At 41.2% G+C, this 22,179-nt stretch overlaps 3 protein-coding genes and 1 non-coding gene across 10 annotated transcripts; 1 reads left to right on the forward strand and 3 right to left on the reverse strand.

Annotated features, from left to right (window-relative positions):
* Nucleotides 1-620: 620 nt before the first annotated feature.
* Nucleotides 621-4,274, reverse strand: LOC117755021 (low choriolytic enzyme). 4 transcript variants are annotated; one of them, XR_004612529.1, is made up of 11 exons: nucleotides 4,184-4,274; nucleotides 2,808-2,939; nucleotides 2,665-2,707; nucleotides 2,507-2,569; nucleotides 2,274-2,429; nucleotides 1,989-2,106; nucleotides 1,632-1,810; nucleotides 1,359-1,440; nucleotides 1,107-1,273; nucleotides 969-1,017; nucleotides 621-916 (listed from the first exon to the last, which is right to left on the reverse strand). XR_004612529.1 is itself a non-coding variant. In XM_034574475.1 (11 exons), exons 2-10 carry the CDS (start codon nucleotides 2,865-2,867, stop codon nucleotides 998-1,000), a joined length of 843 nt encoding a protein of 280 aa, XP_034430366.1. In that variant the 5' UTR covers nucleotides 2,868-2,939; nucleotides 4,184-4,274; the 3' UTR covers nucleotides 623-916; nucleotides 969-997. The 4 variants fall into 4 exon arrangements, 3 of the variants coding, with proteins under 3 accessions (XP_034430367.1, XP_034430368.1, XP_034430366.1); XM_034574475.1 differs by having other exon boundaries at nucleotides 623-916; nucleotides 1,152-1,273; XM_034574476.1 differs by having other exon boundaries at nucleotides 621-1,017; nucleotides 1,139-1,273.
* On the reverse strand, nucleotides 3,348-3,420 carry trnak-uuu. The gene has a single exon. It is a non-coding gene; the product is annotated as a tRNA-Lys (tRNA).
* Nucleotides 4,275-6,301: 2,027 nt separating the features above from the next.
* On the forward strand, nucleotides 6,302-11,257 carry ankzf1 (ankyrin repeat and zinc finger peptidyl tRNA hydrolase 1). 3 transcript variants are annotated; one of them, XM_034574470.1, is made up of 16 exons: nucleotides 6,302-6,395; nucleotides 6,769-6,895; nucleotides 7,596-7,726; nucleotides 7,818-7,920; nucleotides 8,011-8,213; nucleotides 8,314-8,423; nucleotides 8,539-8,692; nucleotides 8,925-9,147; nucleotides 9,236-9,334; nucleotides 9,468-9,635; nucleotides 9,760-9,897; nucleotides 9,979-10,261; nucleotides 10,374-10,485; nucleotides 10,560-10,727; nucleotides 10,800-10,870; nucleotides 10,960-11,257. In XM_034574470.1, exons 1-16 carry the CDS (start codon nucleotides 6,393-6,395, stop codon nucleotides 11,084-11,086), a joined length of 2,220 nt encoding a protein of 739 aa, XP_034430361.1. In that variant the 5' UTR covers nucleotides 6,302-6,392; the 3' UTR covers nucleotides 11,087-11,257. The 3 variants fall into 3 exon arrangements, with proteins under 3 accessions (XP_034430361.1, XP_034430362.1, XP_034430360.1); XM_034574471.1 differs by having other exon boundaries at nucleotides 6,314-6,395; nucleotides 6,766-6,895; nucleotides 9,775-9,897; XM_034574469.1 differs by having other exon boundaries at nucleotides 6,315-6,395; nucleotides 6,766-6,895.
* On the reverse strand, nucleotides 11,256-18,430 carry glb1l (galactosidase, beta 1-like). Of its 2 annotated transcripts, none has more exons than XM_034574472.1 (16): nucleotides 18,212-18,408; nucleotides 17,505-17,674; nucleotides 17,268-17,418; nucleotides 16,463-16,523; nucleotides 16,286-16,380; nucleotides 16,024-16,204; nucleotides 15,879-15,937; nucleotides 15,673-15,794; nucleotides 14,743-14,783; nucleotides 14,523-14,641; nucleotides 13,557-13,631; nucleotides 13,387-13,476; nucleotides 13,151-13,264; nucleotides 12,842-12,973; nucleotides 11,760-11,984; nucleotides 11,256-11,675 (listed from the first exon to the last, which is right to left on the reverse strand). In XM_034574472.1, the coding sequence occupies exons 1-16, from the start codon at nucleotides 18,263-18,265 to the stop codon at nucleotides 11,481-11,483; spliced, it is 1,884 nt and encodes a 627-aa protein (XP_034430363.1). In that variant the 5' UTR covers nucleotides 18,266-18,408; the 3' UTR covers nucleotides 11,256-11,480. The 2 variants fall into 2 exon arrangements, with proteins under 2 accessions (XP_034430363.1, XP_034430364.1); XM_034574473.1 differs by having other exon boundaries at nucleotides 11,400-11,675; nucleotides 16,024-16,210; nucleotides 16,292-16,380; nucleotides 18,212-18,430.
* Between the last annotated feature and the right edge of the window lie 3,749 nt (nucleotides 18,431-22,179).

The following is a 22,179-nucleotide window of genomic DNA, read 5'->3' on the forward strand; positions in this document are numbered from 1 at the left end:
CTCCTGTTCCCTGTACTGATTGGTCACGTGTTCCATGATGAAGCACGATTAAGACCCCCTCATCAAGCGGTCTATGTAATTTACTCAAGTCCACTGCTGAGCCGTAAAAGGTGCTCCCTCGTGCTGACCTTCACCGTACTTATCTCATGTTCACATTCAGCACTTTCACAGATGAGACACTTGGTGTTTTGCTGGCAGATCGTGGAACGACTCAGCAGATGCCACCGTGAGAATAACTGGTCACCAAGTCAGACAAACCAGCAATTTGTATCCGACTAAACCGGTAACCAGTGATTTTGTGAGGAACTCTGTTGATAACCGTCTTGACGGCAATCATTTTGTTACTTCGGTAAATATATAAAAACCAAACATTATCCTTCTCTCTAGATTATTTCTAGGTGCAAATTTAAAGGCCAATGACCGAGTGAAGAAATTGATGTGGCTGCAGTTTATCATATCTTGCCTCCGTGGTTACTGTGAGTAAATAAGTGCTATAAAATATATATAGCTGAGTAAAAGGTTGACGTTTTAAAAATGGATCTTTAGTGTCGTGTAAACTGGTTCAATATTAACAAAGGTGAATGTCTTCTTCAGTTTTCTTCTGATTAAAATGGACAACATGACACATTTACATTTTTTAAATACTTTAATTCACTGCATAAAGTAAGAATGCAAATAGGAATACAACTTCTTTACATCTGTGCAATCTCGGACCAATACATGAAATGACCTATGCTGTGTATATAGGGTCGATAGTCACACCTAAGTCGTAATGAACCCTAGTTTTCAGATTCTGTTGCTCCGCTCACGAACCTCTTTACTCAAACTTTCTCAACAGAAGCAACATGTCTTGTTTAAACTCACACATTTGTTTGCACACAGAGGAAGTGCTGATAGGAAGCTTAAAATAAATATTTATTGGAGCTGTTTCCATGATTTAAAGTAGTTTCTTTTATTAGCTTCCTGCTCAGTTCTGTTTCATCTCCACTCAGTTGAGTTAATTATCGTCCATGTCACCTGTGGGACAGAGACAGAAGGAATCAAACATTTGACAGTGACGGACATCTTTAGTAATATTTGCACATTACAGTTACTAGTTCCTCTACCAAAAGGCAATTGCTGGAAGTTAGTTCAGGACGTTTGGTACTAACCGCATTGGTAAAGCTTATTGATTTTCATCTTGTCGATGTAGCTGAGAGTCGAGGCCTGGCCCAGCTGCACCTTGCTGTTCTTCGGTATGATGGTTGGTTGCCCATCCTGAGAGTAGGCATACCTAAACATATATATAAAATACATTGTGATGCCTGAGTTCGACCACGACAGTATTCACTGATCTAAATCAAAGTCACATTACTTACATCCCAAAGTGCATGATTGAGCTGTAGTCATATGGAAGGTCCAGATTGTCGGTCTTGAATTTCTCAAAATTCCTCACACGATCTGTTGGAAATTGAATAATATTTTTTTAAACGCTTAAAGCATTGTTTTCATAAATACGATGTAGAGCATTTTACATCTCCGTTTAGTAAATTGCTGAAGAAATACAGTTAATTATGAATAGTCTTTAATTTACTGTTTGTAAAGACCTCATTCCCCAAGGCCACCCCCCCTTCCCGCCCCTTTGAAATTACCCCTCCAAATGTTTGGCCACATGATGGTGACATAGTTGTCCCGGTCCAAGCGAGACTGCTCGTGCACAAAGCCCAGGGCATGCATTAACTCGTGGGCAATCACTCCGACTTGGAGGCAGCCAGGGCTCTTGAGAGATACGGTCTGTCTTCCACCACGTGCACCAAGGTAGGACCAACACCTGGATTAACACACAGACACACGCACCAAGACAGAGAGGGTATGATTCGGAAAACTGCTGCTACTCAACACTGCATTTCAGAAGAGAAAAGAAATACCAAAAGGAGCAACTTTTTTTTTTTGTTAAAACAAAGACAAACATGTTATGGTATCAAACTTTCCAGGCGAAGGCCCCTCACCCAGACTTTGGCTGGATGTCGACGTAGTCTCGCTGGTGAGTCCAGGGAACAAATCGCACACAGGTACCTTTCTCCGTGCTCTCCATCCCTTTCTTTATCAGCTTTGTCTCAATTTCAGCTGTTGAATAGTTCACACATAATGGAGAGAGGTTGTTGGTGAATATCAGAAACATTTAGACTGTCATTTGTTGCACTAATTTAAATCTAGAAAGCTACATTTAAATGAATTGTAATTTAAATTTTGAAAACTTCATTTAAATAACTAAATAAAAAAACTTAACATACAGTATTTAGGTGATAGCCTGTATGCAATGTAGACATGTCCATCCACTGACTTCGCCCAGAGGCAGCTCCGTGCAAAGCAGACTTTGGAGCGCCTTCCAGCAGAAACAGCAATGTCTCCCTCTCTGAGAGTGGTGGTGCCCTCGATGATTCGGGAGGCTGAGACAGACATCAGGGAAAATTTAATCATTCTACAGCGGAAAAGCAATTGTTACAGGGTGTTGTGTGAAACTTACCTTGGAACTCATTAGCTTTAATGATTTCTTCCATTGCTGTCCCAACACCGGGCTCTTTACGCTCTTAAAAAGAAGAGTTATTAATCAACTGTGTGCACTTATACCGCACTTGGTCTTACATTAACATTTTCATTCAAATCCAATTGTATTCACTGTACCTTTATAGCCGACGGGGCCCCATTTTGGGCTGAACAAAAATTTCTGCAAAAAAAAAGAAGACAAAGTGGTTTCAAATTTGGTTATTGCTAATCTCGTTTAAAAATAAAAAAATCAGTCCCACTGCGATCCCATGCACATTTACCTGGGTATGTACGGCTGAGAGACAAGCGGAGAACAGGCACAAGAGGATAATCCGGTCCATCTTTGCAGGTCAGATGTCTTCTGTGTTGCCATTTAACCTGCGAATGCCAAGCTTTATATGTGCTCCCAATCACTGTGCGGAGAAAACACCCGTGATTATCTCTGGTAAATTACACGGTTAATGTTTCTTTTTTGCTCCTGCGAGCGAGTCTAATCCCCAAATTAGTTTGATGCTTTCACAAACAACAACTCCGACAGTAGGATAATGTGAGGTCTCACTGTGGGTAATAACAGCTCCACTGCAATGACCAGCTTTAAATGAAATGGTTTAATGTGTGGCACAGGTACGGGGCAATTTTAGGCTCTGGGGAGTATCATCTACTCGCCAGGAGTAGTGTTTTGTTTCTAACTGATAATCTCACCAACAGTTGATATGCACTGTTGTCCTGCATAAATCGAATGATACGTATCTGTCGTACAGTTTGTGTAAAAACAACATAAGCTGAAACTGTTGTCTACTGTGAAAAGAGAAAAATACTACCGCCCGAACAGGGACTTGAACCCTGGACCCTCAGATTAAAAGTCTGATGCTCTACCGACTGAGCTATCCGGGCCCTGAACGCACCACCGGAAGTACACCCATATATAGATCTGGCCCCATCCACTATTCTGAGTTCTATGAATGGCAGTTCGGTAAATCTTGAGTGTTTCAGAAGGAAAGTAGATCATGAGCGACTTTCTCGACCTCACGTGTCCAACACCACATGAAGAGTTCACGGTAGGACGCGGTTAATGTTAGTTGACTGGGCCATACTAGCAAGTTAGCTAAATTCGCCTTGTTTGATGTAGATGGCCGCATCCGATTATATTCAAGTGACAGTTTAGCAACGAGAATAACTAAAAGACAATTTTCTGACCGAATAGTCAACTTTCACACTGAGTGTTAATCCTTACGAACAAAGTTACGCTGTTGACGCTGTAATCCAGCGAGTTCAATTGCAGGAGCAGATCATGGGGCGGCAGCGAGGGATTCACGAACACGGAGTGAAACTGGAGGACGCCCAGCGGCAGAGGCAGCGTATCGAGCAAGAGACACTTCAGTGGTAACACAACACGAACTATTAGTTATTTTAGAGAGACTCAAGTGAAGTGGAGCGAGTGTTTGTCAAGTAAAAAAAGAGTTTTATCGGAACACGTGTCCTCTACGCTGGTGGTTGTCGATACGTAAATTAGTTCTGCTCCGTTTGGCCTATGTTTGAATTCAGGTTAAACTAAACGAACTTTTACCTTCATCCAAAGGGACGACTGGTGTGATTATCCTTGATATTTATATATCTATAGATATCTATAGATATCTATATATATCAGTAGTCTTACCTGGAGAAGAAAGACTCGACGTCACCCCATCTGTCCTCCATCCATCCCCCTGGTGGCTACTAATTAAGGATTGGGGCCCTGCATACCAATTATCTTTAGTGACAGGCATGTTTAAGGGCACCTGTCCGTTTTCAAAATGGTAAAAATTCAAATATATCACAGTAAGTTTTATCCATCCAATTAAACACAACTGAAACTACAGCAGAATGGAACTCAGAGAATATATATACCCCAGCCAAGGCCCCACAGACCCCTTGAATTCTATCAAGCTGCACCACACTCCACACACTCATAAATTCAGCCCCCTAAATGTGCCTGATTCCCCCCCCATCAAGATCCATTAATTATTCTCTGTGAAAACTCTGAAAATGTTAAAAAAAACACCCTATCTTCCAGAATTAAAGAAAGTGGGGAAAAAAAAATTGTTTCCGCCTCCTGATCCAGATCTGCACCATACTTTTGAAGATTTGTGATAATCTGTACATTGGTTTTTGTGTAATGCTGCGAACTAAGAAACAGTCATGGCCACAGTCCCTTGATGAAACCACGTTTCAATTCATTAGAGCCAGATACTTTTGTTTGGACTACTAACTAACTAACTAACTAACTAACTAACCAACAGCACAAATTAAAACATAACCTCTTTGGCGGAGGTAACAATTTGTCCAATGTTGCGAAAACTGTTGAGAAACTGTGCAAGGAAAGCACTTTTCTTACCGTATCAACACTTAAATGAATTAATCAAAACAAATTGAATTGCAGAGTTTATGCACAATGAATAAATGTTTGGACAAAACGAAGGAGTAAATGCAAAGTGAGAATAAAGTTTAATCTTCATTTATTAAACAAGAGTGGTTGATTATTGAGTATAAGTGACCATCTTGAGTGCCTGTATCTCTGGTAGTAGTAAATATGCTCACCAACACATGGAAAAACTACTTTTTGAACTGGACCTTTTATGTTTAAAAGATCCCAAATCACATCCCTTTAAGAGTGAAGCCAAAACCAAACGATTAATTCTGCAAAACTAAAACGTATGCACATACAGTATTTGAGTGTGATATTGAAGTATGTGGACTTTTGCGCTGTTGTTAAATGTCTAATGAGTCCTGCACTTTACTTGCAGCACCAGAGAAATTGAGCGGAGGGCCGAGTTGATGATGGATAAAATCAGAGTCGTTGATTTGTTACAGCAGCTGAGTCATATGCTGCAAGAGGAAAGGGACCTTTCTGAACAACTGAATGGTCAAGCCCCTGAAGACAGGTATTGCACCACACTGTGTGTACAGAGAAACACAAACCTGCAGTGTACATTGTTCAGTTTTTTTTTCAGAAATCAAAAGAGCGATTTAGAGGAAAGGAGTGAGCGTCTTGAGAACAAGGGGAAGGGTCTCGCTGCTGAGATTTTGGAGGTGAAACAGCGGCTGGCAGAGGCCAAAGCTCGTAATGTGGCTGGTAAGGGGAACATGGAGGACGTCTACTGGTCAACTACTATTTGATACAGTTTGTAATATACTGTCTCTTTGTTTTGCCAACAGCAGAGGCTTCGATCAACACATGAACCAGCATTTCACAGTGAATTCAAAGCAAAACAGTGAATCAAAAATGTTTCCAAAATTTTAAGTACCTTTTTGTTTTAATCCTATATTTCATTTAATATTTGTAACTGATTTTGTATATGTTTTGTTGCACCTAATAAAGTGTTTGACTTGATAGGATCCCAAAAGTACTTAATGTATGTGTGTAATTATTGGTCATTCTAGACACAGAAAATCTTATTCTTGGATAATATTTCATATTGTTTATTGTATTATATCTTATTCATTTACAGTGAAATTGACATTGTGCCCCTGTCAAATATCAATTAAATATTTCTGTATAATCATAATAAAATACATCTTAGTGCTTCAAACTAAACTCAGACACAGCAAATACAAGAAAAGAACTATAACTACTATCTTTTATAACTATAACTAACTATGAAAAACACAATATTTTATATTGTGGATCATATTATAATTCATGCATCTATAGTGAACCATACAATGTGCCCATATTAAATAATAGTTTAATATTTATGTAATATCAAAAATCTCTCGCATTTGAGCGCTTTCTCATTTGGACCTTTTTGTCGCACTGAGGCTTCCGTAGATCGTAAGGGGGAAGCGTAGTGTGCCGAAACGTCAACGAAGCCTTATGAGACCTGTTTATGGTAAGTTGCTATTTTTAAACGATCTCATCATAAATGATATTATATGTAATTTACTTAAAACCCTGTTAGAGAAGCGAGGCACAGATTGTACTTTCAAAATAAAGGCAACAGTCGCTGCTAGTCATCGCTACACGTGTCGGTCAAAGGACAAATAAGTTGACATCAGCTAAAATAACATTAGCTGTATTACAGTGCTAAGTGTTGTTGCCGGCTTGTGACTCTGCTGTTGTCGCGTCGGACATAAAGAGGAGTTGGAGTGACTAGTAAACAACCGAGGTGTGTAGTTAATGACGGTGTGTGTTCCTAATGAAACGTGTTATTGTGGACAACACTGCGCTCACAGGAGGTTTGTCTGTTTCTGATGCTCCAGCAGATCATGACGACCAACGCTGACCACCGCTCCATCTTCGATTTGTGCCCAGATGACGAGGCTCTGCTCGGGCTGAGAGAAGTGAACAGTGTCCTGAAGCAGCCTGTGATCACCGAGCCAGCCTCACACAGTGTGTATTTCTTTATATACAGGCTATGGTATGAACATGGAGATGAAACCGTGTGAAAATGTCTTATCGTGATTATAGTGACTAAAGATTATCACAGTTATCTGTATTATCGCAGTATCGTTACCCCAATATTTCTATGGAACATCTAGGAAGCCAAAATGCAAACTGAGGGAAAGGTCCAGTCCAGTGTTGTCATCACGTAGGTCGATATAGGAACCAAAGAAATCCCACCCAGAGGTTCTGCAAAGTTTATATAATTTCATATAGATCTGTGACAGTTGATTGATACAGAAGCAGACGATTTGAGAGGATCCTTTCAGTTCAGTGTGAGAATCCTCCACGCTCCAGTTTCTCTCTGTGTGGAGGGGAAGTCGTTGCACTAAGTCGACTCCAAACATCTGAAAGTCAAAAACAATAACAGTGTGTTAAACCCACACAGTGTATTGACAGTGGATGCTGGTCGTTGCTAGTGACGACCAGCTCCTCTGCGGTCGCTGCCCGCTGGTTATTCTGCCATCTTTCACCACAGATAACAAATCTACGCTGCTTGCTGTGTCTTGGAGACCAAGCATAACAAATCAAAACTGTTACCATGACTTACTGTGAAACCGCCTGTCGTCTGATCCCTAAAACTGTAGCTGTAAGTCCATGCATGTCATAAAGACGATCCCCTTCCCTTTCCGTCTGTTTGAACCCCCAGACCTCCACACAGGGCCGGCAGATAAATGCCCGGAGGATGACAGGCAGCGGGAGTCCAGCCTGACTCGAGAGGTGTCAGACAAGATGGTGTGCTCGGCCTGCAGGTGCCCCTTTATTCATCGGGAGGAGCAGGTGATCATCAAACACTTCTCTGTTCGGATCAACAAGAAGGATGCTGATGTGATGAAGTCTGACCCTTCATCACCACTTCTTTACTTTTCAGACGGAGCACTACAAGCTCGACTGGCATCGCTTCAACCTGAGGCAGAAACTGTCAGGACTGCCGCCAGTCACTATGGAGGAGTTTGAGAAGAAGACTGGAGCTGGTGAGGAAACCACAGTCCTACATGTACATGGTTTAACCAGGAGAACGATTGAATGTAACAGCTGACTGATTTTAATTTATCACTTTACAGGAGACGTGTCAAGTATCTCAGGCTCAGATTCCGATTCAGAGGAAGAAAACTCAAATAGCGACAGCGGGGGAACGAGCAGTAACGTCACCGGCACGGATAACGAGAGCTCGTTTGAAAATGCTTGTCGGCTCTCCAGCAAAATGGTTTTCCAGAACTCAGCGGGACAGTATCTGTCAGTGCACCGCTGCATTCTGCAGGGGAAGGTGAGGCTCAGCAGGTACAGTGCAGCACAGTTCTGTGTGTAATCTGTGTGACCTTTGGTTGTTGTGATAACTTCACGTTCTGTGTCTGCAACAACTTCAGTCAGATGCTGAGCAGGATGCAGGATCCTCTCTGATGGTCGTTAGTAAGGAGACTGTGTGGGTCATTCTGATGACGGGTGGAGGCCACTTTGCTGGTGCTGTATTCAAAGGGTAGGCGGACAGTTTTTTAATATATATTTGTTGAGTTGTGGCAAGAAGCATAAGAGTAATAGCACACACTATGTGATGTGCAAGCATTGGCCAACACAGTTTGTTTGCATTACAGAAAAGACGTCCTTCAGCACAAGACTTTCCACCGATACACGGTGCGAGCGAAGCGGGGAACAGCTCAAGGACTCCGAGACTCTCAGAACCGCAGCCACGCGCCGAAGTCCGCAGGAGCTGCTCTGAGGCGATACAATGAGGCGGCGCTTGTCAAGGTGAGATCACAGTCCATTCAACTGCACTTTGTTTTGCCTCTTCAGTTACAGCCATGGAAGGTTACATTTTATTTACTGAATACATACAAATTAAGCGTAAATAAGTTGAAGAATGAGGTTCATTAAATATTGAATTCTAAACATATTCTTGTCAGTGCATCTAATTTATCAGTCGTAAGCTTTTTCCCTGTGCAGTTTATTCATACTCTAACACTTCTGTAACTTTTTGCAGGACATTCAGGATCTCCTGATGACCTGGGCTGAACATTTGAAGGAGGCCACCACAGTATTCATACGAGCGTCAAGCTACAACAAGACCATCTTTTTTGCCGGCCGGGCAGCTCCCCTCGACAGAAAAGATCCCAGGATCCGCACACTTCCCTTCGCCACACGAAGGGCGACGTTTCGAGAGGTACTGAGGGTGCACGAGGTGCTTTCCACAGTTCATGTTTATGGTAAGCTGAATAACACACTTGGGAATAATAGCATGTTGTGTCCTCACTGTCATACAGCCAGGGTATAATTAGAAATATCTTAATGCAGGGAGAGACGCAGACATGTCTGCAGTCTTCAGTCCATCTAAGAAGGCGTGGAAAAAAATGGGCAAACTGGTGGCACCAAAAACCACTGATCAGGAGCAAGGTAAGTTTAAGATGTTGATTCAATGTCCCGACGAAACGGCTTTCGAAAATTAGGTACATTTATTGTTGTTTCCACACAGAGTAAAGTTACAGTGAAATTAGTTTTTACAATGCATCTCTATTTTTGGCATCAGCTGAAGAAAACCCTGACAGCTCAGAGAAAGAAGAGGCAGGAGAGATCCAGCTGGTGATGGAAGAGATGACAATAGGAACTCTGGACCTCAGGGAGTATGAAGTATATCCCCCCAGGCACAGGAGGAGGAGGAGGAGAAAGAAGGAGGAAGCCGATATGCAAACTGAGGGTAGGTCCTGTCCGGTGGTGGATATACCTACTTTATAGGAACCCAAAGAATATATTTTTTTCCACACAGAAGTTTCGATTTGATAGTTAAAATTTTTATGAAATTTCATATTGATCTGTGACAGAATTGATTAATACAGAAGGAGACGATCAAGAAGAAGAAGAGGAGGTACCGGAGGCAGCGGCAGATGAAGACACCCGGCGAGAAACACAACCAAAGAACAAGAGGAAGAAAAAAACACAGAGCAAGAAACAAGTGGAAGGTGTGTGAGGGCTTCTATTGCTCCTTGTATTGCTCCTGTTTCTCCCTCTCAATACTCATTATGCTTTCTGTGTTTTCATAGAAACCGTGGATGAGTCCTGGGAGTATGGCCTGAGGGATGCCCTCTTTACGGCCTGCAAGGTCGGGGACGTGGACACTCTAAGTAGACACCTCGAGCCACTTGGAGAAACAGCAAAGAGTGGAGAGCAGTCGGTGAGCAGCCCCTCTGATGCGCCGAGTCCTCGGACTCTCCTCAATAAGCCCATAGACTCGTCAGGGTTCACTTTGCTGCATGTTGCATCAGCAGCTGCACAGAAGGCAGCGGTCAGGCTGCTCCTGGACGCAGGAGCTGACCCAGCCTGCAGGTATGAAAGAATAGTACAGGCAACTTCAGTAAAAATACAAAATCTGTGATATAGTTTGCAGAAATTAGGAGTAAAAGTAAATAACTCTTATATATGCAACAATCCTTTACAGGGATAACAAAGGGCAGACCCCGTACATTGTGGCCCCCGACAAAGACACAAGAAATGTCTTTCGCAAATACATGGGTGAGAATCCTGACAAGTACGACTACACTAAAGCACAGGTAAGAGGTGGGGGTGTAACTTCTAATGCATCACACGAAATACAAGCGGAACACTTACACCTGTGCAACTCAAGGTCCCCGGGCCACTGACGGCGGAGATCGAATCCAAAATTACGGAGAAGAAAAAGGCTCAAAAGGCAATGAAGAAACAGAGAGAAAAAGAGCAGAAGGAGGAGAAGAGGAAACAAGAGGCGGAGGCAGAGGAGATGAAGAGGTTTGCGTCTCTGCCTGACCGGGAAAAGGTGAGTTAACATGCACTCAATCACTGATGTTCATGAAAAATGCAGAAATGCTCACCGTGTGCTTATTTCCAGAGGGCTCTGGCAGCAGAGAGAAGGTTAGCGTCGCAAGTAGCTGCATCAGGAGTCGGCCTCTCTAACACCCAGTAAGACCCACAAACGCCCCCTCACTTTCCACGAAGCAAAACTGTTACTGAAATTCAATGCGTTTTTGTGTCTGTGTCATTGCCACCAGGAGGTGCTGGCAGTGTGGGGAGTCCCTGCTCGGGAAGACCCCTTTCCAGTACCTGGAGTATTCCTTCTGCTCCCCTCGCTGCGTTCAAGCGCATCGAAAAGCAAATGCTCCTCCAGCCAAGACCTAACATCCGTGTGGAAATGTACAGTTGGAAGGAAACTACCTCATGAAAAGTACAAGTGAATTTGTGCAGCCATGATAAGACTTTACCACAGTTCTAGTTTTCATTTTCAACTCCACACACATTTCAGATATTTTCAGATATTCAAATAAAACTACAGACAATGTTCGTACTGTTACAAATGTAATGAATAAATGTATTAATTATTTACATTATCTGCAGTTATGAAAACATAAAAAAGCAACCATGAAATAAAAAGTATAATACAATTTATTGATCAATCTTCTCTTTTTCACAGTAAATATTAAAACCAAAAGACAAAACCATGGTCCTTTGTAGTACAGAACGATTTGAATAGTTTATGTTGTGCTACAGGTTTCAGTTCACTCTGTTCAGATTGTTAAGCGGTGAAATTGAGCTGAGGCCGATCCATAAAGTAAACTCTAAGGTGCGCTGGCGCCCCCTCCAGCTCCAGCACTGTGATGTTGTTGGGTAGCGTGGTGCTCAACAAGGGTCCTGGGACGTAAAGAGTCTGTTGAGGACCCCTGGCTGGCCAGTATCGCCCCAGGTTCACACCATTGATCCAAATCTGACCCTGATATGAAAAGGGAACAGTGTTGACATCAGAAAAAGAGGAGGTTACTTTATCCCCTGGAATAAAGAGATAAACGCACATTACCTTTGTCCATCCATTGAGCTTGATGAAGGTGTCCCATGCCATACCGTTGGGCTGTAATGTCCCCACGTAGAAGGCAGGTCCAGCTGAAGGTTCCCTCTGAGAGTCGGGGAAGGACTGTTTGTCTGAATGAGGCCATCCACCACTGATGGCTCCATCAATGTCCAGAGTGTAGATCATCCAGTCAGTCAGTACGTCTTTGCCCAGGATCAGATTGCTCAAGAGGCCCTGCAGCACACAGACTCTGTCAGTACACTGAACTCTGTGTCAGTCACTTGTACACACAGTAATTAACACACCTTTTCAAAGTAATTTTTTTTTGTATTTGCTATCAAAATAAAACTGGAATATCTGTGCTGCTCACTCCATATAAAATATGTATATGTATCAATCTGGGTTTTTCAGGATTTTAGGAGGTCGATGCCATATTGATATAGTGGAGTAAAGACTTTTCGATTATATATATATATATATATATATATATGTATAAATTAATTAATTGGCCATGATTCCTTTATATGTATGAATAAATTAATTAATTAATTGGCAATGATTCCTAAGATGTAGTTATCAAACCATGACAATAAATGAAATTGATGCTTGATATTTTACTCTTTAACCACAAAGTTTGTCATAAATAGAAAGAAAATAAATACAACCAAATAAATTGAACTTGAATTAAGAAAATAAACCTCTTCATACGCAAATATATATGCACATCTTATCTGCCTTGTTTTTACTGTAAAATAGTTACATTGGCACATATCAGCAAACATAAAGCAACACCATTATGACAGTAACTGGCTACTTTACTACTAGATACATTTTTTAAGGCCTTTTCAGATGAATAAATGTTAAGGACTTTTTAGGATCACCCAGAAACCCTGGTCAATATCTAGATTAACATTCATAACAATGTTGTATAGGATTTTTCAAGAAAACAAAGAATATTGTTGTTTATGTTTATCCCTTTTAACAAATGAGACAAGAAATATTTTCCTGTTTGGTTTAATACCAATGACTTATCCTTATGCCAATTAGGACTAAGTTTTCTTAAGTTACAAAAAAGAAAAGAGGGACTGAACCTTGTAGTCATTGATTTTGCTGCCGAAGTTAACTCTGCCCATGTTCTCCACTAGTATGTCCACTGTCTCCCCCTGCTGTCCAGTGATGTTCATCACCAGCACCGTGTCTCTCTCCAGCAGGCCCTGATAAACCTGGTCACACACACACACACAGTCACTGGTATGAACATTTAAAAAATACAAAATAATTGAGTAATCCAAAATAACATTGGAGCACAAGCACACAGGGATTTAACCTGTGATGTTTCCCCCATACGTGACATAGAACTCTGATTGGATAGACAACAAAAGTTCATTGTGGAGGCTCACCCCATTGACGGACACATATGCACGGTCATGAACCCCATTCAGTGGAGAGATAAGTGGCGTGGGCACCGAGAGGTCCCGGGGCAGCGTGGTCCGATACAGCACGAATCCATAGTACTGAACACAATAGACATGACAGGTTGCAGACAACAGTCTAGAAGTTCTCCATGTTTCAAGAGGTTTACGGCCTCTACGACAGTGGGCCCTCGCCTGTTTGTGGCCCCACAGACACACCGTACCTGTTTCATCGCCTCAAATGTCAGAGGATACTGAGATTTCACTGGGCCCAGAGGCGAGAGGGTGTTCAGCACAGCACTGATGTTGCCGACCTGTAAAAGGTTTCTGTATCATTAACATGAAAATGCAGCTTAATATTTAAAGAGGCTTCCCTGAAATAATACAGCATTACCTTTCTCATGGTCACGAAGCCGTAGGCAAACTTGGGAGTTTCTGGTGGCATGGGTCCGACAGGAATCTCTCTAAACTGCAAATAAACAGCAATTTATAAAATCAATCATATCTCAGACACATGTACATTTCCAATTAGATCACACTTTTCTCATTGTAATTAGGAAAACTGCAGTCACAAGGTGTACCAATGCCACCTACTGGTCACTCTTGGTTTTGCTGATTGGACATAAAAACGTGTTGATATAGGCTAATGGTCTGGTAAAACATTTGAACAGGCTGATAGAACTAAAAAAGGTGATTTATCCATCAGCTATACAGTATGACCATGTATATATATTTATCTAATCATTCCAGACATCTCTTGTCTGTCTGAACTGTTCGTCTTAACGGCTTGACACTGGGCATGTATATTGTTACGGGTCCAAGGACATGCAGTGTTTGGTCCCATTTGGACACAGGATACGTTCAATATTGACTTTGAATGAACAAGCGACCAGAGCTGTGTAGCAGCAGTGGCTGGGACTCATCAACGTCAGTGACACTGTCGATCAACAACAGCAGAGCGACAACTGATTCTCCTATCTGGGGTTTTGTGTACTGAATTTGTTGAATAAACAAGTGAACAGCTCTTTGTGCAGCAGCGGAGGTGCAGCCTCAGGGTTCTGTGGACTGAGCCGGTCTTTACTTGCTGCAGCTCAATTACTGCAGGTCACTTTTACAGTTTCAGAAAGACAGCTGCGACCAGAAAAACCACAGGACAAACAAACAGGCAGGTTTAGAACAGGCACTGCTCTAGTATAGTAGTGATAATAGTTTCCTCTAGACAACAGTACGTTTGGTGGTATTGCTCTTGAGAAATTTCTGTTTATCATCCCTCCTCCAATAGTAAAATGAAATATCCACCGTGGTACTGGAGTGTAATCAGGACAACAACCTGGGTGGGCGGCTGGTGAATCAGACGTACCTTCTTAATGACGTCTCTGATGGCCAACAGCTTCTCTGTGGGGTCCCCTGCCTCAGACAGCGGGGCGTCGTAATCATAGCTTGTCGCCACTGAGCGGAACCTGGTGTCATGATCGGCACCTGAGAGAGAAACAAGAGTTACACACAGATCAGACGACTGCACCGCAACATGAGCTTTTATCACCCGCACTGATGTAGAGATAATGAAAAAAGAACTTTACCATTCCAGTAGCCAAAGTTAGTGCCTCCCTCAAACATGTACCTGAGAACAGAGAACGTGAGGCTGTTAATACTTCAGAGAAATCTACTGTTCTTCAAACAGGTGACTTTCATGTGTTGGGAGCTCAACTTGGTGACTGGTGCATCTTTTAAGTTTGCGGCTGATGATTTCTATTCAAGAAATCCAATTAAACTGATTCCACCGGAGAGAGTTCTGTGTGTGCAGCTACAGGCCTGTTACAGCTTATTCCTCTGTGCCATAGACCTGCCATGTTGTCCGACCCTTTAATGAACCACACTGCTGCAGTTGTTATGTATTACGATGAACACGGGGACTGTGTGTGTTTATTTCGACACATTACAGAGAGTTATTACAGTGAGAAATTCATCAGTGTATTTTATTAAAGCGGTAGATGAACATTATCCCAGTTAATATAGTCTCTTCCTATTTGAGTAAAGTTAGAGTTGTATTGTCGGAAGAAATTAATAGAAGCTAGAAAGTAATAATTTGACTGTTTTGGTCTTTTCTTTGGACCTGTTTAGACATAGATTGTATATAAAAATGGATGATGTGTCTCCACTTTCTTCCACTATCCAGAAATGAAGCCAAAAAAATGAACACTTGGATATACAGTACAGCAGTGTGATAAGAACTAGCTATAAAATGTTAATAGATGTGTATTTTGACTTTTTTAGTTTGGTCCATGTCCCATCTGCCAACATGGAGGAAGCAGGGTTTATGATTGAACTGCAGCCAGCCACCAGGGGGTTATTGAGATGGTTTGGCTTCACTTTTGGGGAGCAGTGATGTCATACATCTTTATACAAAGTCTATGGTTGACAATAAGAAAAAATGTGGCAGAGCTATATGTTTTCACCAAATCTTTGCAGAGGATGAACTTAGGACGGAAGAAGAGTTAGGGGAGACATACATGTTAACGTTGGCGCCCACGGTTAGCATTTCTTCTAGCACTCTGCTGACCTTCTGAACATCAACCACGGAATGCTGATCTCCCCAGTGATCCAACCAGCCGGTGTAGAACTCCGAGTTCACCTACGAGACATTTGTTCCGAGCTTAGCTGGATGAGTCAGCAAGTACTGAATGGAAGTAATTACAAGAGTTAACGCGTAACAAACCAGAGGGCCCCGAGGTTCAAACCGTCTTTGTCGGCTGAAGGCTTCAGTGATGTTGGTGTCTGAACGAGGGAAGAAATGGAAAGAAATTACATATTTCTGTATGAGTAACTTCAAATAAGCAGCTGCTGCCATCACCTGAACCCACCTGTGCCGAAGTCCACCGTGGCATATAATCCCTCCAGAGACCCGCACATCATTTCCTTGTCCGTGTTTCCGTCGGTGGTAAACAGCACCGTGTCTTCGCCGACAAAGAAGCGGAACAGAGTCCGCAAGTGACGCATGTAGTTGTAGTCACAGGCGAAGTAGCTTCCATATTCATTCTCCACCTGCAGTAAAGGGAGAGGATTAATTCAAAGCGAAGGTTTAAAAACTAACTTGAATAAAGAACGTAACTGTCAGTACTCTACCTGGACACTGATGATGTTCCCACCATTGATGTAGAGCCAAGGCTTCATTTTGGGGAGGAGAACAGCGAGCCAGTTACTGACTGCCTGCAGGTAATCTACAGCAGAGGAAAACAAATCAATGTTGGATATTATGTTTCAAAGACAAAGACATACATGTGCATGTTGCCACGCGTGTACCTGTGTCAGCAGAGCGGAGGATGATGTTTGGTTTCTGAAGGAGCCATGCAGGCAATCCACCCTGGAAGAGAGAACAAGCTTTTAGAAGAAACACATATAGACAGAGGAACATTTTTATCAGGAAGAAAGACAGAAATATGACACACTGCAAATAAAGATTATGTTCCTGATTTCTTAGCTAAGTGACTATTAATAGTCAAAGTCAGTTTCTCTAGATCTAAAGTCTAGACTCTAAACATGTGTGGTAAATTTATTAATATCTTAAAGTAAATAAAATGCACTTTAACTTTGGTAACACATAATGTACTGTATATAGTATATGTATATGTTACTAACAAACTTTAAATAAAATTTAGATGATAGAAACCTCAGTGTGTGTTCAAAAGCAACATTATTCTTCCCTTTGACTATACATTTCCACTTTGTAAAATCTGTGTTGGTCTGAATGGAAATTTGAATGTAGATTTAAACTGTACTGCTATAAAAAAAAATCTATTTGTAACATGTTTGTGTTTTTTCTTCTGTGATGTGACCTGGTAATTTTAGCTTTAAGATACTTCATCAATTCAACACTTTTATGTTGTGAACTACAATTAAAAACAGAATAGTTGAAATAATTAAAGTAATTGTCAAAAAGTTCAAATGACTGTCAAAAATGACATTTCTAAATTGCTATTAGTCTCAGTCAACATAATTACTAATTAGCCATCATATAATCCCTCATGGGGATCAATAAAGGATTTTCTTATAAAGCATGATCTTATATATATGTTGTCATATACAAAGCAAAGTTGAGTTTTAACACCATTTCCCATTCTGCACAGATGTACGGTCCCGGACGCAGGATGACCAGGAGACCTGTCTGCTTGGCCAGATCCAAAAAATGCTCCAAGTCTCTGTCGCCGTTGAAGTTGTAGACCCCCTGAGCAGTTTCATGGAAGTTCCAGGGCACGTATCTGTGGGGAGGCGGTCGAACCAATTACAGAAAAATAGTAAAAGTACACACAGTATAATTTATATGCACAGTGTGGGTTCAGCTTACACTTGGATGGCATTGAGACCGGTCATGTACATCTTTACAAGCCGGTCCTTCCAGTACTGTTGTGGGATTCTGGAGTAGTGGATGCTGCCTGAGATGTACTGGAACGGTTTCCCATCTTTGAGGAAGCAGTTGTTTTTGTAGTCTATAGAGAAGGATCTTTCGCCAGAGGCCTGCAAGAGATAAAACACAGTTTCTGATCTGTGAAGCAAAGACTCTACCACAGGCCGTAAATAACGATGTGTCTCCACTTCCTCCCACGATCCAGAAATGAAACTAAAATATCCTTTATGTGAACGCCGAGATCTTGCACATTTGGTGCCAGAGTCTGTCCACTACGTAAACAAGGAGGGATTTATGACCTATCCTGCAGCCAGCCACCAGGTGGCAATCAAGATGCTTTGGCTTCACTTGTAGGGGGCAACTATGTCGTCCATCATTATACACAGTCTATGGTATGTCCTTTAAAACTGGTAGAAGTCTACATTGACTTTTAATATTGTATATACAGAAGAGTATCTTTGCAGATGTTACATTACAAATAAACTGTAGTAGCATCCCCTTTAATTCTAGCAGAATGACCCCGTTACAAAAACAAAGTGCAACAGGAAGTAGTTTCTAATCTAACTGGTAGAAAACTTTCAAGACCCATGACTGATCAGGTGACTTCTCTATTATTAACTCAAGTCAACTCTTGGTTTCCATCTCACCAGGTTTGCAGAGACAGATAAACAGGCGATGACGAGTAAGACTCCAGCAGCCATGTCCACCGGCTTCCTTTGACACCTCCACCTGGAACTAGTTCATCTCCGGTGTATCATTCCGCCTTCATGTCCTGCTGAGACTTTATATTCAGTCTGTGGCTGAAACACTTCTCATCTCATCAGTCGTCTCCTTCCCCGCATGTCTGTTCAATGCTGAGGCCACGTGACCAGCGGCTGTCATGTGACTATCTGCAGGGTCCTAAACACAGCACGTTCAACTCAAACCATTCCTGCTTCATAATCTTCACTTACTTGAAAGAACAGAGAATGTTTCTACACTAATTAAATATAAAAGCGATACAATACAAATGTATTCATCCCTAATTAATTTGGTTCAGGGCAATTCAAAGAAGACTAAAATACAAGATACAGACATGCATTGACAAACATCCAATAACACAATAAAACACCATGAAAGAGTTGTTCAGGTGCATTGAGCTGCCAGTTATTTTAAGGGTTTAAAAAGTAATGTATCTTCTTGTCTTTTCTTATAACAAATCAGAAAACTGTAATTTGGAAGATTATTATTTGGTTAAATAAATATCTGATGGGGAAATTGTCAATCAATCATGCAATCATTCAATCAACCAACCAATCAATTTTTTATTTGACAGATTTGAGCAAAATGGAAAAAAAGTGCTTGTTAGCTTAATATTTAAAATAATTTACACTTAAATGCGTTAAGAATTTGACCACACGATATCACCGTTGGGGCTGGACCATTCATCTTGATTTGAAAAATAAATAAAAATTGAAATAGAAAAAATAAATACAACCAAAATAGAACAAAGTTAGTAATAGTAGTCCTGAAAAAAAGCATCTCTAAATAAATAATGTTAATTAGAGTTAAACATTTATATATCACAGTACAGAGTGAGGACAAAAAAACCAGAATACAACTATATGATAAAATGTTTTTACCACACACTGTCATTCCATGCATTGTGCAGACTGAGAGCAATTCCCATTGTGTTTGTCGTTTCAAGACAACAAAGCAGCCAGTTCAGGAATGGTTCGCTTCATTGCAGCTGCACGACACAGCTCTGTGTCTGTGCAACTTTTCATGTTGTGTCAATGATGTCGACTTTAACAATAAAACTCACACATTCAAAGATTTATAACTGTCTTATTTACATTAATGTGGACTTTTGACACTTAGTTTTGTGATGAGATGTTGGTGGTGGTGAAATAATAATAATGTGATATTTTCACTGACGTCTGTTCTTATAAAGGACACTAGATGGCACTTCAATACTTTAAGAGAACCACACTGGGCAGGAAGTTGTGCCTGAGATAATGAAACCGTTATATTACATTTATTTAAGATACATTATAAAATATCACATTATATTATATTTAAAAATGTTTTAAACAAAACAAGTACAATTTACAATTTATCTCCAAACACTCAGATTAACTTTACAAGGATGCTTAAGTAATGTGTTTCATAAAAGCATGTCTATCACAGAGGGTGGCATGGTGGTACAGTGGTTTCCACTTCACAGCAATAAAGGATAACAGTTCGAAGCCCAGTTCTTTCTGTGTAAAATGTGTATGTTCTCTGTTTTTTTCCCCCCACACAATCCAAGTGCAGATTGGCGCAAGGTTAATTTTAGTTAGTTAAAGTTAATTTTAACATCATCCCTGTTCACAGAGGGCTCTTGAGTGGGAGTGAAGCAGATTATGTTGTAGTGTGTAATGGAAACAGCAGTTTGTCAAGTAAACACAAAGCTGTTAATCCCGTTAATTTGTGTTAATAATGCCTGCATCTGCCTGATGGCCTGTCCCTGCACAAACACACACACACACGCACGCACGCACGCACGCACGCACGCACGCACACACGCACGCACGCACGCACACACACACACACACACACACACACACACACACACACACACACACACACACACACACGTCTACAGATGCTTTTACCCTCCTTTTTGTGTGTGCTCTCCAGCCCCTCTGTAGTAATTATTGTCTATACTGTAATTTCATTTCCTGTGTTGCCTCTTTATCCATCAGTCTCCATTTTTAAGAAGACTGGAAGCTCACGATTGCTAATGGCAACTGATTTCAACAGCAGATAGGACAAGTGCTCTGTGGCTCATTAGCCCACTGTCAGACCCCTTATATTGTCCTGGGAATGAGAGGAGAAACAACATACATGGGCTTGTAATTTGGTTATGAGCTCGTCAGTATCAGTTCTTTGAAGCTTGTGGGAAATGGACGTTCAAACCACAAAAAATCCCACTGACTAATGCACTGAGGGGAGCACCACTTACCGAGGCACTGCAGCATGAGTGCACATCTTACGGAAGTGACTGACACCATAACTATCTCATTAACTCTCGTCATTTTTTAAATACGCTATTTGACTTGCAGAGTACTGTTGTGTTTCTCCCTTTTAACTGCTACGTGAAGGAGCAGACCCAGACCTGCCCACAGTGATAGGAGAGGCCTGCCCCTGATGCGATGGGAGACGCAGGACAAACACTCGCCCTTGGGTCGGGCGTCACCCCAGTGAAGTCATCTCCCCAGTGTCTGTAATTAGATTGGACCATTCCCCTTCTGTCCCACCACCTCCCCCCTAAATAAGCCCCGTAGCTCTTTGTTGTCTCTGGTGGAAGCAGGTGTATTCAGATGCCCCCTGCCCCCACCTCATGGAAATACAGTGCAATTCACTTGGAACAGCTGACGGTGAAGGGGCACTCCACCAATTGAATCTAATTTACATTAAAAGGAGTGTTTATTTTGTCATGAGGACAATTACTCAGCCTTTTTACTGTACTTTTTATACCAAAAGGTATTAGAATATCAACAGTCTCTATTGTCATTGGCCCACCTTGTATGTGGTTGTATGGATTTTAAATCAAGATGAATGGTTCAGTCCTAACAGTCATATCTTGTGGTCACACTCTAAACATCGTTTTCATTATTTTTAATATTGAGCATTTTTGACAGCGCACATTTTCCCCACCACATTTCAAGATTCTGTTTATTGTCATTTTTCAGAGTGTTTCCATTCACATAACAAACGAAATATTGTGACAGTGCATCAGAAATAGAAAAAGAAAGCAATAAATTACATTTAAGAGTTAGAAGTATGCCTGTTTAATTATATACACGTGGTGGATTTACATTGTTGTGCAAAGAGCAGAAGCAGGAGTCAATACGTGCGTGTCCATTATTGCAATAGGTTGTCGTTGTTGTTCAAACGTGTCTCTCTTTCCCCCGTGCTTGTACAGTACATGTTCACATCTATGTGTTTTGGTAGAGATGTCACCACGGTGCTCACCTTGGATGGGAACAGGTTTGAACGTCCTACTACTGCATTAAAACCGCCTCCACTGCCTGATACCTGCAGTGGGAATTTGAATAAATGTACAGTATCTATTTACCAGACAGGGCTATCTACAGAGAGAGGCTACTGAGTTGCATTATGGGAAGTGCGGGGCCAATGATTTTAAAGCATAATTGACTCCAGGGATTACAAATCAATAAATATCAGGTTCTGCTTCATTGATTTTGATAAAGATTTTCTAAATCTGTCTCTGAAGTTAAAGGAAGAGCCAAAATGAAAAAGATATTATTTAACGATTGCAGTTAGCTCTGAATTTAGTTATACACATGTCACTGTAAACTTTTTGTGTACTGCGCTTCAGATATGATACTTTTACTACTCTTCATCTATTAACGGATATGGTTGTGCATTATTTGATAACTTTGACTGTTTATTAACAGAGGTCATACATTTGGCTCCATCACATTGCCTCTTGTACAACTGGGAAAAAAAATACTCATCAGTCAAATATTTATTAGAATTTTTTTTTTAAAGTTGGATCATTCATCTACTTGTAACACCCCCATGTCTCTCTTTACCAAATGTGAACATATATGGTAAATCTCCTTGA

Source organism: Hippoglossus hippoglossus, chromosome 21 (genome assembly GCF_009819705.1).
Source record: "Hippoglossus hippoglossus isolate fHipHip1 chromosome 21, fHipHip1.pri, whole genome shotgun sequence".
In the NCBI taxonomy this organism is placed as follows: domain Eukaryota; kingdom Metazoa; phylum Chordata; class Actinopteri; order Pleuronectiformes; family Pleuronectidae; genus Hippoglossus; species Hippoglossus hippoglossus.